At 45.2% G+C, this 13,538-nt stretch overlaps 1 protein-coding gene across 8 annotated transcripts in view; it reads left to right on the forward strand.

The window, feature by feature from the left end:
- Nucleotides 1-427: 427 nt before the first annotated feature.
- Nucleotides 428-13,538, forward strand: part of RUNX1T1 (RUNX1 partner transcriptional co-repressor 1) — a 149,681-nt gene continuing 136,570 nt past the window's right edge. For 2 of the 8 annotated variants that reach the window (XM_043880218.1, XM_043880221.1), the window contains exons 1-3: nt 517-642; nt 8,030-8,136; nt 8,325-8,468. Coding sequence is in view for 1 of the 8 variants with exons in the window: in XM_043880219.1 (XP_043736154.1) it covers nt 615-642 (28 nt within the window). In the remaining 7 variants the exon portion in view is untranslated. The other 6 variants (XM_043880217.1, XM_043880214.1, XM_043880216.1 and 3 more) reach the window with 6 other exon arrangements.

A 13,538-nucleotide genomic window follows, 5' to 3' on the forward strand; every position in this document is an offset into this window, starting at 1 on the left:
CATTGTTAACTTACACTTGACCCCGTGACCCCGCACGGCACCGAGGTCCCCCGCCTCCCCCGCCCGCCGCCCGCGCCCCCCGCGCCCCCCGCGCTGCCGCGGGCCCTCCTCCCGGCCCCGGGGAGCGGCCACGGCGCCCCGGGCGCGGGCGCGCGCGCTCTCGGCGCCCAGCGCGCGGCGCCCCCGCTGCCCGGCGGCCGCCCCGCCGCCCCGCGCGCCTCGCCTTCCTCGAGAGTGAGCGAGGGCGCGCGAGGCCGACGCAGACGCCGCCCGGGACGGGGGCGCTTCCCTGCGCCCCGCATCCCATTCGTCTGCCGCCGCGGCGACCGCAGGGAAGGGGCGGGAGGCAGGGAGGGAGGAGCGGCGCGCCGCGCGCCCGGGGCTGCTCCGCGTGGAGGCGGCGTCTGGCCGGCGGCCCCGACCCCCGGGCTCCTCTCCCCGCGGCTCGCGGTGACCGGCGCCCGGCGGCCTCGCAGCGGGCGCGCGCGCGGGCGCGCGGTCCTGGACGCGCCGGCCCTTCGGGGGCCAGGAGAGGCGCCGCGCCCTCGGCCCCTCGCCCGGCGGGCCGGCCGAGAAGACGGCAAGTTCTCCTGGCACCTCGGAGCGGGTGGCGGATGGTGGGACTCTCCGGCCCTGTGCAGTGTAAGTGCCCGCGGGCGGCGGGGACTCGGGGCACCGGGGTGGGGGGTGCCCTGGTTGTTATTCATTCTCATTCTGATGACCGTCCCCTTCGTTTGGGTTGTTCGGCCGGGAGGCTCCGGGCTGTCCCCGTCGCTGAACTAGGGTAGAGCCACGCACCCGGGCGAAGAAGAGCCTCGCGAGTCACTGCCGGCTGCGGTGACACTGAACTTCACGGGGCGGCCGGGGGTGCCGTTTCACTCTCAGATTCTCCGCCTGCTGCCCCCCGTTTTCTTTTCTCTCCATCATGTCGATATGAGAGCTGGAAGATCATACTTATTCCCACCACCCGCCCGCGACCGAACCCCCGGGCAAGGTACCCAGGGTGAGGGTGGCAGGTGGCCCTAGACCCTCACCTTTTTTTTTTTTTTAATATTTTTTTAAACTGGAAAGTCTTCTTTTAATGGTGGAAACTTAGCTCTGGGATCAGGAGAGGAGGAGGAATCTTAACTTTTGAGCCCCGGTGGCGACTGCGGTCGGGGTCCTTAGAGCGGTCCCCGGGCGCTTTGTGGCCACCCTGCGAACTCGCCCTGGTCTTCTTCTTGGGCTCGCGGGGTGATCGGGTGGGAAGCCCCCGGAGATCGGGCCAAGCCCCCCGACCCCGAACTCCAGTTGGGGTCTCCCGATCCGAGTCTGCCATCCGCGACGGGCTTGGGGCTTTGCCGTCCCGGCTGGGTGGGCAGCGTCTCTGCGGCCCAGACCTCAGCGCGCCGGGGGCTCCGGCGCCTCGGCCCTTTGGGGGTTCCCTGCGCAGCCTCGATGGGGGCTCCCGTCTCCTCTTCAGAGTGTGGAGCCCTGTGCTGGGCAGCGGAGCCCCCGCCTGGCGGAGCCCGGACGGGGAGCTGCGTCCCGGGGATGCAATTCGTTTACCCGGCCCCAGCGCTCTCTTTGGGGGACTGAAAGGGCTGGGGTGATCGGTGCACCCAGACCCCTCTCCCTGGGCGGATCTGACGCTGGCCAGGACCCCCCTAAGGAAAGACAATTCGGTGGGTACAAGGCGCTTACATCCGTTTTGTTTGTTTTTTTGAAACTTTCTATGAGGTTTGGGGTGGGGTAAGGGCAGTCAGTCCTTGGAAAAGTTTGAGTACAGATTCCAGGAAGTAGGACGTGAACCCAGACTGTTACTAAAAATAGCCCCATCCCCCCCCCCCCCCCCCCCCGCGCTTTTCAAGTTTGGAGGATTTGGCTGGGGAGCCTTGCAGCCCTTGTTTTCCTAATTCCTTGCAAAGCGTCCTGGCGGTTGAAATCTTTTGAGCATAGCTATTCTTCAAGATCTGGGCATCTCAAAGCCAAACCCGCCTCAGCCTGGCACCAGAGTGTCACTTTCAGGAATCGGCAGTGTCCCCCGCGGAGGAGCTCCTGAAGACCAGTCCCAGAGTCCAGGGCTGGGGAGTGAAGGCCAGGAGTTGTGGGGGGAGGCCACTCCAGACCACCTTGAGTGCTTCATGTCACTCCGGGCCCCCTTGAATTTTTAACTTCGCTCCCTTTAATTAATCTGCCCAGGGCCTTGATATAAATGGCTGTCCACAGCTGCTGCAAATTGATTTATCCCCTGGTAAAGGTTGGGTTGCTGACCAAGGCGTTTTCTCTTTCTACCTTCTGTGTGAACTGAAATCTGTTTTACAGACCCCCCCCCCCTTTTAAACATGTGTACCATTTTTAAGTGCACTCACTGGCTTTTATTGTCATAACCCTCCCTTTGCATAGAATGGGAGTGAAACTGGGTCTGTGCCCAGTGAGTCCACACTCGCTAGAATACAAATTGATCAGCTTTTCAGTGATAAACCGGTAGTGTCCCGGGCCTTCTTTAGTTTTTTGCAGTCTTTTGCTTTGACCATGTGAGCAGTCTGTTGTGGCCAGTCACTCCTGTCATACAGTTCCTTAGAAAAGGTGAACAAACAGAATTGTTTGTTGAACCATCCTGGCCCAAACCCAGATGCTTATGTCAGATGTGATGTGTACAAAGAGAAGCAAATTCATAATTCTCTGGATCTTTCCCCATTGTTTATTCTTCATGTCAGTTCTAGTTTTAACATTGTAGGGGCTTTCAGGTAGCCTGCATGGGACAGTCTGATTTTCTTTCTCTTTTCTTTCTTTTTATGGGTGCTTATTTTTAAAGGGACAGCTGACAGCCTCACCCAGTGTTTGACCTAGGCATCTTTTGCAGCCAGGAAGGATATTGAGGAAGTTGAAGTCTAACATTGCTTTATCTGTACTGTATTTAGCATTTCTTTGGCTTATTCTTTCAAAAGAAAGAATTTCCACTAAATAATCAAGGAATCAGGCTCATTCTGGGTGTATAAAAGCTGACTTTATCTACGATCATACTAAGAGAAGAACTTTATGTTAGAAGACTTTGTGTAAGCATTCATAATTTTTGTAAACCATTTAGACAGCAGTCACTTTATTTGAAAAGCTAAATACTGAGTGGGAGAGTTTGAGTATGGAGTTTCTCCAGTGTCCAGTTCATATCTAATAAAAGAAGTGGAAAAAAATGGTGTATTTTTTTTCTTTAATGTTTGGACAGCTCAAAGCAGACCAGAAATCTTTGAAATGCTATTTTCCTTTATAGCTTTAGTCTCTGTGGCTCACTAATATCTGCTAATAATTTGATTTAAATACGATCCTTAAAAGGGCTTTCCTAATAAGATACATTCTTGTAGTACAATGCAAACTGCCCTATCCAGTTGCAAGCTGCTGGAAAAGGTAGGATAGTACATATTGCAGCTACAAGATTGAAGCTTTATATTTTTACAATTTTCCCTTTCTGAAGAAAAGTAAAATATTGTTCTTGATGCTAGATTTTAATGAATTCTTCCATCCAGGGTGTTAGTATAAATATTTGCAGATGAAAGAACACTTCATAAATAGTAAAGAAGTACACAAATGTAAGGTGCCATTATCATTTATTTTATTATAAAAATAGAAGCTTATTTTATTGTTAAAAAAAAAAAAAACTTTTCTTTTTTTCCCAACATTGAAAAGGGATCACGAGAAAGAAATGCTTCCAATAGGAATGCTGGTCAGTGGTTGTCAGGTTAGGACATTCTTCACTGTCAAATCGTGTTTCTCACTTCTTTGATATGAACATCAGCTGACAGGCGCTGAATGCAAACCCTTCTTCACTGAGGTTTTATGCAGGCAGCATAGCCCTTCATAGCAAAGCAGTCTCAAAAATTGGCACCTGCAGGATTTGCATGTGAAAAAAACGATTCAGTTGCATTTTACTGGAGTCTTATTACTGTAAGTTATGTAAGTTCAGTGAGAAAAGCTATTTGTTGATGTTTGGACGTTTAAAAGTTCTTTGTTTTATGGACACCTTATTCATCATCTAGTGATTCACAGACTTTATTGATAGCAGAAGCAGGGAGAAGTGATCTCTGTCTTTATAGATGTTATTTAGTATGCAATGGTGTTATTTTTAACCATGTGCTTACAGAGTGCACTTGCATGCATGGTTAATTTTTAAAATGTGCCTTAAAATGATACCTTCGTACAACTTTCAGAATCCATCAGAAGTTAAACAAATACATAAAATTAGGTTAACATAAAATACCCTTTGAAAACAATCTGGGATTTTAGGAGTTCAACAATAAGTTAAAATCTATAATAAAGAAATTAAACATTTCATAGTTCTAAATTTCTTTACTTGTTAAATAATTTGTCACCAAGATGCCTTTTAAAAATACCATATTTGACCCTTTTATGCAAAATAACTGACAAATGTTAAGTCAACTAAAATACCTTTGTGAACCTTAGAATATTATCCATCAGTGAGAACATTTCATCCAGAATAAGTTATTTTTTATTATCTAAAGAGACACGTTCCAGCTTTACTTTTTTACAGCCATTAATATAAGAGTTCCTAAATAATATTTAAAGAACAGTGAACATTTTATTAAAGCAAACATTAGTTCAGTTTAATGGAGGTAATTGTAAGTGATAAGACAGAGCAGGTTATCTCTGTGTTGTTTAAACAGAAGGAGCTACTTTGCACCATTTCCAGTAGCCATCTGTAGAAGAGAAGGGTTTGCACCTGTCTGTCCACACTAATTATAGATTAGGGCCAAAGAAATGAAATTCGAGGAGGTTTTCAGCTAATGAAATCCATACTGATTTTATTGTAAATGTGTTTTATGTAAAGAGGGTGATGGTTGAGTTATGAGTGAATAAATTGCTATGTAGCTGCTAGGCACTTGGTTTTGAAGCACAATTCTGCTGCGTTAACCTTTGATATTAAAAAAAAAAAAAAAAAGAAAGACAAACAACTTAGACACGGATGCTAGTCTTTGTTTGGCATCCATAGCTACAGTTTAGTAAGCAGCAGTGAGATTCCGTGTGCAATTTTAAAATGTGTGTAAAACAGCTTAAATGTTAAGAACATTCTAATATTTTGAAATGCAGATGAAGTAGAAGGTAGGTTTTAACTTATACATATAAAACATTAGGAAATTAGAAAGCTTTTTTTTTTTTTTTGCATTTCAGTTTCACATACATGAGAAATTAAAGCAAAATGAGTGAGGAATTCATTCTGCAATAAAAGGTCACATGAATCTCTACCACATCTGTTTATAGTAATTATGAACATAATTAACATAAGAATTACAAATGAAATAATGACAAGCTGAGCAATGAGATATTATGCCATAATGGTCATATGTTGGAATTCTCACATTATAGCACACTAGAATTCACATACTCAAAGAAAATGCTAGATTTTTATCTGAATTAATGCTTCAAAACTTATCTGCTTGAGACAGATGGACTTCTTGCTTTTATAGGAAGGTAACCTATTATTAAGAGAAGAACTAGTTGAAATTAAGATTTCTAGTCTCCAGCCTGGCCTTTAAGACAGCTGTGATTATAGAAACCACTTCCTGTTGTACACTTATTCTATGATTGTACTTCTTGATTATTATATTGCTTTTTTCTAAATTGAAAGCTTTGCAGCAAAGTGTTTGCTTTGGAAGAAAGTCATGGATTCTTCCCATTTGAGAATTGGTTGATCTTTTCTGTAACTGTGAGCCAAAAGTCAGTGAACAAACAAGGAGGTAATAGAAATAGTATGCCTTCACAAAACAAGAACATTGGCAGATAAGCTTTTGTGCAGTTTTCTTCATACCTTCAGTGTCTGGATGCTTTTTAAAGAAAAATGTAAGCCTTTTCTGTGAAAGTAGTAGGGCTTTGTTTGTTTTATAAATAGCATTTTTTCAAAGCACATGTAATGGAAAAATCAGTTGGCGTTTGTAAGTTGTATTTACTTCCTAGAGTTGCATTGGATTTATAAACGTGTGTCTGTAGTCTTTGTCCAAACTGATCTGACTAAGATGTATTAAAGGGGCAGGTATATATGGTTGTGCCTGGTTATCCTGAATACAGTTTTCTATAGCAGCTAGAGAAAAAGTGAAAGGTGACCCTTTATGAGAGCTATAATGATACTCTAGAAATCTGCTGTTACATTTAAAACATGTAAGAATGACAGATTTTCACTCATTTAGAGTGCACTCGATTTGGGAACACTTCCTGCCAAATGGCCTCCTCCCTCTTCTTGCACCCTTGTATAACTATTGAACCTGCTCACTTTTTGAAGATTTATGGGGAAGTAGTACCTCCTCTTCTCAGCGATACCCGGAGGTTTTCCACGTGATTGGCTTACTGGTGGATTGTGGCAGAGCCCTTTTCATCTGACATTCATTGCATGACAAGATTTTTCACACATGCCCTTCCTCCACCAATGCCTAGCTTTTTGCACTTTACCTGACCTATCAGGTTTCCCTTAATTGTTTTCTTGGGGTGATGGGAGCTTGGGGGCCGGGGGATCCACTGCTCATAAAACTTTTTGAGCAAGTGGTTTGGAGGGGAGTGCTTGATTCATCAGTTTGCTGTTGTGGTTCAGGGGCTCAGCTGTGGTCCCCTCTTTGTGACCCCTGCCTCTCCTGATTTTCTTAAGGTCTTCAGATTTGTCTCCTCTCAGGCGGCTGCTGGGGCTCTTGCACTTCGCTGCTGGTGTGTTTCTCTAATCACTAGCCTTATTTCCCCTCACCCCAAACTGTCGAGCCCCCATGCTCAAACTGTTTTACTGTCTGAAGTTTCACTGCAGCAGGGGCTACGGTGTATGTCCGGAACAGTTCTGGAGTTTATTGGCTTCTTTATTCTGAACTCACCCCTTATACTGAATGAGCTTCTTAACCAAGCTTCAGTGCCTTGAAATGCAACATGACCAAATACTCCCCCCCCCCAAATAAAATAACCTTCTTTGCTGCATTATTTGCACTCCATTAAGGGTCTGATCAGATGTTCACGTTGGCTGATGGGTGCATTTAAAAGGGGAAAGGGGGCTCCCAGGAGACCACTCAGGTGTACCTCCCTGCAGACCCTGATGGGGGTGGAAGAGGCACTCTGGACTGGGAGGAGCGCTAGCTCCGGGCTTGGTGTCTGATTGATTCCCGGGCTTTGGGGTGGGGTGAAGAGCTGTGGAGGCAAGCTCAAGCCGGGGTTGATTGCCTCGATTTCAAATTCCCACCTCCAAAATAGGCTCTCGGATGTACACACCAGGAGCCCCCCCCCCCCCCCCCCCCCCCCGCCAGCACAGTTTCTGGGGGTGCAGCAGGTGTCTGGGAGTCACCTGTAGCTCCCAGTCACAAGTGCGTCTCCTCCCGGTGCCGCTGGGACCACCTTGACAAGCCCAGGGAGATGCCAGCGTTGGTATGCGCCCCACAGCCGTCTCTGTGGATGTGGGCAGGGGGCTGGAATCCAGTCTCCGGGCCAGCCAAGAAAGGGACGAGAACTCCCACTTGAGGTCGATCGGGAAGGGCTGTGTCGCTGCCCGTGAGGACTCCCGGGGTTTGCTGGGCAACTTGGGTCTCTCCGGATGGAGGTCACCCGGTGACTGCCTCGTTGTTAAGCTTCTGCAAAAAGCGGGCTCTGGATGCCCCTCTGACCTTGACAGAAGCTCCCGGAATGTTAGCATCCCAGCTCCCCCCCGCCATCCCCGGAGTAAGGGAAAAAGGCAGTTTGCTAGTCCGGATTCCCCCCGCTCTCTCTCCGGGTGGGGACGGACTGGGGGGAGACGGGTCAGCCTCGGCCAGCCTGGGGGCCCCGCGCTCGCCCCCCTTGCCCCCCGCCCCCGCCCCGCCGGTCCCTCTCCTTCGCGGCAGCCGGCGTCTCCCGTCCCCTCTCGCTCTCCCGCTTCCCCTGCCTCTCCCGCGCCGTCTCACACGCACCCTCTGTTTATTTTCCTGCCTCCATCTGGGCCCTGCTGATATTGTAATCACCCCGATGCACGCCGGCTCCGCTCGGCTCCCTCGCGCGCCCGCACACTCACTCACACACAATGTGCCATCCCGACAAGCCTCTGACTTCTGATAAGCTCCGATGTGTGTTTAATGAATACAAAGCCGCGGTCCGGGGGCTGCCTGCGCGGCGGCGGCCGCCTCTCCTGCGCTGCTTTGCCAGAAGGTAATCTCGGCGGCCGGGGGGGCCGGGGGCCGGGGGGCGGGCCGGGAGGAGGGAGGGGTGGGGGGCGGGAGGCAGGGGGGCGCGGGGAGGCGGCCTTTCTCTTTTCCTCTCCCCCTTCCCGAACGATTCAGAAGTCGATAAGACCGGGAGAAGTGAAGATGTACCATGTTATCTGTCGCTCCTCTTAGCTGGCGGAGAGAATTTACATTTCAAGATTAGCAGAGGGAGGAAAGAGAAATCTGCCTTTTGTTGTGTGGGGTGAGGAGCAGGCATCAGCCCTGGCCTGGCCGCTATCTCCCATCACCTCTGCTATCCAGACAGGACTCACCGAGGTGAGATTACCGGAGGGCCTTATCTTTCCTTGGGTTTCGTGGTTTTTTTTTTTTGCCATTCTGAATAGGTTTAAAGGGGACTGGATAAAGGGGGGGAACAATGGATTACGGTATTGATGGGATGCTGAAGCCTTTGGATGAAGAGGGGTAAAGAAGAAGCTGCTTAACAACTTGATTAGTTCCTTTTTATTTTGATGTTAAGGTGAGACTCTGTCCCTTCTTTGCATTGAAAGTCTGTAGAACTTAAGGGAAAATCGGAATGGCTTGAATGCCTTATATTCTTTTCACCTCCACCTCCTGCCCTCCTTAGCACCGTCTCCCTTCTTATAACAAGAGTTTCATTTACCCCTTATTTGTAGGATTGATAAACTGAGCAAAATCGGTTGAGGCTTTTGGAATTGATCATTTGTGTTTGGTTCTGTGTGACATGTTTTGAATGGGTGGTGAATTGATGCTAATGGTAGTACTTGGGTGAGTGAGAAGAGCAAATGAAACCTACTTTTAATGTGGAATTAGTTGATTTTATAGTATGATTTCAACTAGGTCCAGAGGGAACAAAAATCAAATCTGTAAGGTAGATTTGCATGTTGAATTTAAGCCGTGGGATGTTTTTACCCCCCTTGGAATTGGTTTAAAATGAAAATAATTTTAAAATGTTTAATCAACCTGTTTAATTTGAAACACGTTTGATACACTCTTCTGAGTGTGTTTAAAAATTATAGTATCAACTTTAGAAGGTTTTTAAAATGGGTAAAAGTGGGAAAAACAATTGTTTTGCTTCCTACACATAGTCAGGATAACTATTTTCATAGGTAAATATAATCCAGTAACTAAGAGCCTAATTAAAATTTGTTTAAAGGCAGGGGGGCATGTTTCCTTGTTGACAGCAGATCGATTGGGTAAGACAATAGAGTCCCATTATTTCACTTCCATTGACTGAACATATTGACATTTCAGGTTTGCTGTTGCCTCAGTGAGCATGATGAAACACTGAAATTCACAGTCCAACTGGCCAGAGTGGCACATATATTTACTGTATGTCATTTCTGCCTGGGGTTACCTTGTCACCCAGGCAGAATGGGAATAGACAGCCTGGAATCCTTCAGAAGGGTAGAGATCTTTTGCTAGTGAGCTGACAGAGAGCATTTCTTAGGGACATCTTTAATTTTACTTAGAATCAGGTGTCACAGATAAATATGTGATATACTTTTATTTGACAATCTGGGGAGCAACTTAGCTATCAGTCCTTGTATTTTACATATAAGAATACCCATTTTCAAGCTTTACCTTTACCTTCCCAGAGATATTTACATTGAATGGGTTGGTCACATCATTTAGGTAGTTTGTGCTCAGGTGACATCCATTTTTCTCCAGTTGGGGATATTCAAGCACCTGCTAAATCTGTATCTGTTTAAAGAAATGTGTAAGTCCCCTTCAGAAATAGGGTCTGACTTTCCTTTTTCCTGTGGGTGGACTATGAAAGCAGAATGTGTATATTTTACATTCATGTGACTGAATAGAAAGCGGTATGTGTAGATAAACATGTATTCTGAGCAGTGACAGAGAAAATAGTACTCTGTGTGTGATCTACCCTTTTACACGTTTTGCATAGTCTTTGCATAATAAAACTAAGTTTTAGGCAGACCTTGAGTCAAAGAAATTTGAATCGTATGAAAAGTGAACATGGAAAAAACCAGAAGGGACTTAATGTATTTTTTAAAGTTTAGTGAAAATATAAAACTATATTGAATATGCCTTATACCCAGCAGTTATTGTCATCAGGTTAGGCAACTGATGCTCTTTACAACATTTAGAACAAAACTAGTCCTTTATACCATTTTCATGAAAATGTTAGGTTTCTGTTTGATCAGCAGGTGCTGTTGAGATGAAAGCCATGTGTAAATTTTCAGAAGGCCAAAAGTGTCAATTCAGAAAAGGAAAGTGATAAGAGAAAATGCAATCAGTTTTCCTGTTTTCAATTTGTGCAGGATTTGAAGAGCTGTTTTGTTAAACTGCTACATCTGCTCCAATATGAATATTGAACTACTTCCACTAAAAATAACAACCTATAATTTGGAAGCTACTGCAGTCTTTTGTTAATGTGAGTGGGTTATTTAAAAACAAAAAAACAAAAAAAATTAAAAAAATAAAAAAGACAATTTTCTATTCTGACAATCTCTTGCCTAATGTGCATTTTCATTTGTTGGCACTTTTATCCTCAGCAGATAAATGGTATTATGCAATTAGGACCTCATCTCGTTTGACTATGAAAGAGATTTTCATAGGTGGAAATCCTTGTAATACAAAATGGTTTCACATAAAACAAAATTTATTTTAAAGTAACCTGTTTAAATGCAGTTACTTAAATTGAGATAGTTATTCCTTACATTCTCTAATACTGCAATTTTTAACTTACTGCTGACTATTATACCAAAGTTAACACTATTCCATTGCATACTGGGCATTCTGTGATTTATTTCACCTTTAATATACCTGTAAATGTAAGTTTAAATTAATCAGGGATATTTTACCTAACAGGGCTTTCAGAATAATTTTTTTCATGCTTAAATAAAATGATTAAATTATGCTTGAGTGCCTGCATACAAAAGCTTTAGCTTCTATAGTACTGCTAATCAAATAAGTTTTATGGACAGGGAAAGCACCACATTAGAGAAAAATTGGATGCATTTTACTAGTGACATTTCTAGGAAAGACATGTTAAAAAAATTACTCAATATTAATTAAAAAGAACTCTAACATGCATAACAATAATAAAAATAATACTTATCCCTACAGAAGGAAAATAAATGGCAATACTAGTCATGTAAAACTGGACATAGAGAATTAAGGTAGAAGGAGGACCTATAAAATTTGGATCAGGTTTAATATTGACTCCATCCACAATTGCAGTTGGATGGACTTGTGGTATAGTAATTTGTCTAGGGTGAGACAGGATCACTGCTTTGGATCAATGAGAGGCTATATAGCTTGTACCTTCACACCTCAATTGCCAGATACACTCACTCTTCAAAGATAAACTCAGAATATCTTCAGAATGGATACAAGGGAAAACAGACACTGTGACACATTAGCATATTTGATATTAACAAATGCAGTGTTTCTTCTGAAACACCAATCAAAAGAAGAGGTTGTTTGAATAACAGCATTGTATATACTTGTGATCACATGTACAACTGAGAATAATTCTTATAAAGAATGTAATTTCCAGTTTGAAGCCCAGTTGTGGCATGTTGTTGCCCGCATAATTTCAGAGATCTAGGTATATTCCTTGGTGGGTATAGTCTCTGGTATAGAGCCAAGCACTTTGGCTCAAGAAATGTCACCTGAGTCACGTATGAATGAAGAAAGTTTATTTCACAGACACAGCCCCATCATTTTGTATATGATCTTCTAGGGTATTGTTTCTGTGTTGAAGCCTCAGTACCTTATATGACATGAACAGGGAAGAGCTTCCTGTGACTCTTTTCAGAATGTTCATACTTTATCAAGTGATGTTCAGACTTTTATACAGAACCGCTGAGAAAGTAATGCCCTGTGGTTGAGGTTTAAGGGGTGAGACACTCTTGTTTGAAAATGCTTAAAACCATCAGTCTTGCTTAGAACCACTAACATTTTCAGTAACTGTGAGAGACCTACTTAAAATCCCCCTGCTTTGATAGCTCTAATGGAGGTTATCTGTATAATGGAACTCATGAAACGGGCTTGTTTTTGTGGGCTTCATATTGGCCAGGGTCCCTAGGACAAATCTATACTTGGGTGAATGGGGTCTCTTGTGACTGTGGAGAGTACAGATGTAAAGCTTTCCTATCGTGTGTCCAACAATCTGAACACCTCCCAGTGCCTTATGGAATGTGGTTCACTGGATTCATTCATCTTTTAACACCCGGGGCTTAGACTACTTCTGAGGGTGCTCTGGGCATTCGAGGGCTGCCACCTAGTTGTTGGTCTGGGGAGAAAGTAGAGGAACTGACAAATATTAGAGACCTACTGTGAGCCTGGCATTAACCTTCACGTACAGTGTCATCACTGATTTTAAGTAAATGATTAACCAGCATTTCACTTTCTTCATTTCAAAGAGATGTGGTCCATCACTCTAAAGGTAGCTTTAGTTGCTCTTCTGGTTTGACCTTTTGCTCCAATTTGGAAAACTGAGGTTTCCTTTTGTTCCCCAAATTTAATTACCTGCTCTGTTCCCAAGTTCTAATAGAAACATATTCTCTGAATACTGGGCTTTATGTGCTCTTTAGTAGTCATGATCTATACATCCACTGTTTTCCTTACATTTGCACTTGCCCCCAACCTAGGAATCAGAGTAGGCTCCTGGCCAGCAGATATCCTAGGATATGCCCAAATGTTTGCCACTCTGTATGCTTCTTCCCAGGGGGCGCTAGTGGTAAAGAACCCATCTGCCAATGCAGGAGACAGACATAATAGATGCAGGTGTGATCCCTGAGTTGGGAAGATCCCCTGGAGGAGGACTTGGCAACCCACTCCAGTATTCTTGCCTGGAGAATCCCATGGACGGAGGAGCCTGCCAGGCTCCAGTCCACAGGGTTGCAGAGTTGGACACGACTGAAGCGACTTAGCACGCATACGCACTCTGTATCCTCGTCCTCCTGATGCAGGTTTTTCCATGACTAAGTGCTGTTCTCTCATCAGAATGCCACCTTCCCGCGGTGCATGGCCTTGGGACCTCTCCCTCTGTCGGTCTCATTCAGCACTCCAGAGCAGTCTTCTGCCAGTGGTCTTAGGCCCTGAGGCTTGGCCCATCTCAGGCAGTTTGGTCCCTCTCCATCTCAGATCTCAGCATCTCCCAGTTGGCCAGGTCCACTTCCTAGTCACAACTAAGAGGAGAGGGAGTCTGGACCATCTTGAACTTATAACTGATTATGTAGCATAAAGCACTCTGTTATAAAACGAAGGACCTCCTGTGTGTGCCTTCCCCTCATAGGCAAACTGAGGTCCCCCTTCCAGTTCGGTCACTGACTTGCTGGGTGGCCTCGGGTGCACTCCAGCTTCAGGAGCAGATGATGGGCAGACTCTGATCAC

The sequence above is a fragment of the Cervus elaphus genome, chromosome 21 (assembly GCF_910594005.1).
Source record: "Cervus elaphus chromosome 21, mCerEla1.1, whole genome shotgun sequence".
In the NCBI taxonomy this organism is placed as follows: domain Eukaryota; kingdom Metazoa; phylum Chordata; class Mammalia; order Artiodactyla; family Cervidae; genus Cervus; species Cervus elaphus.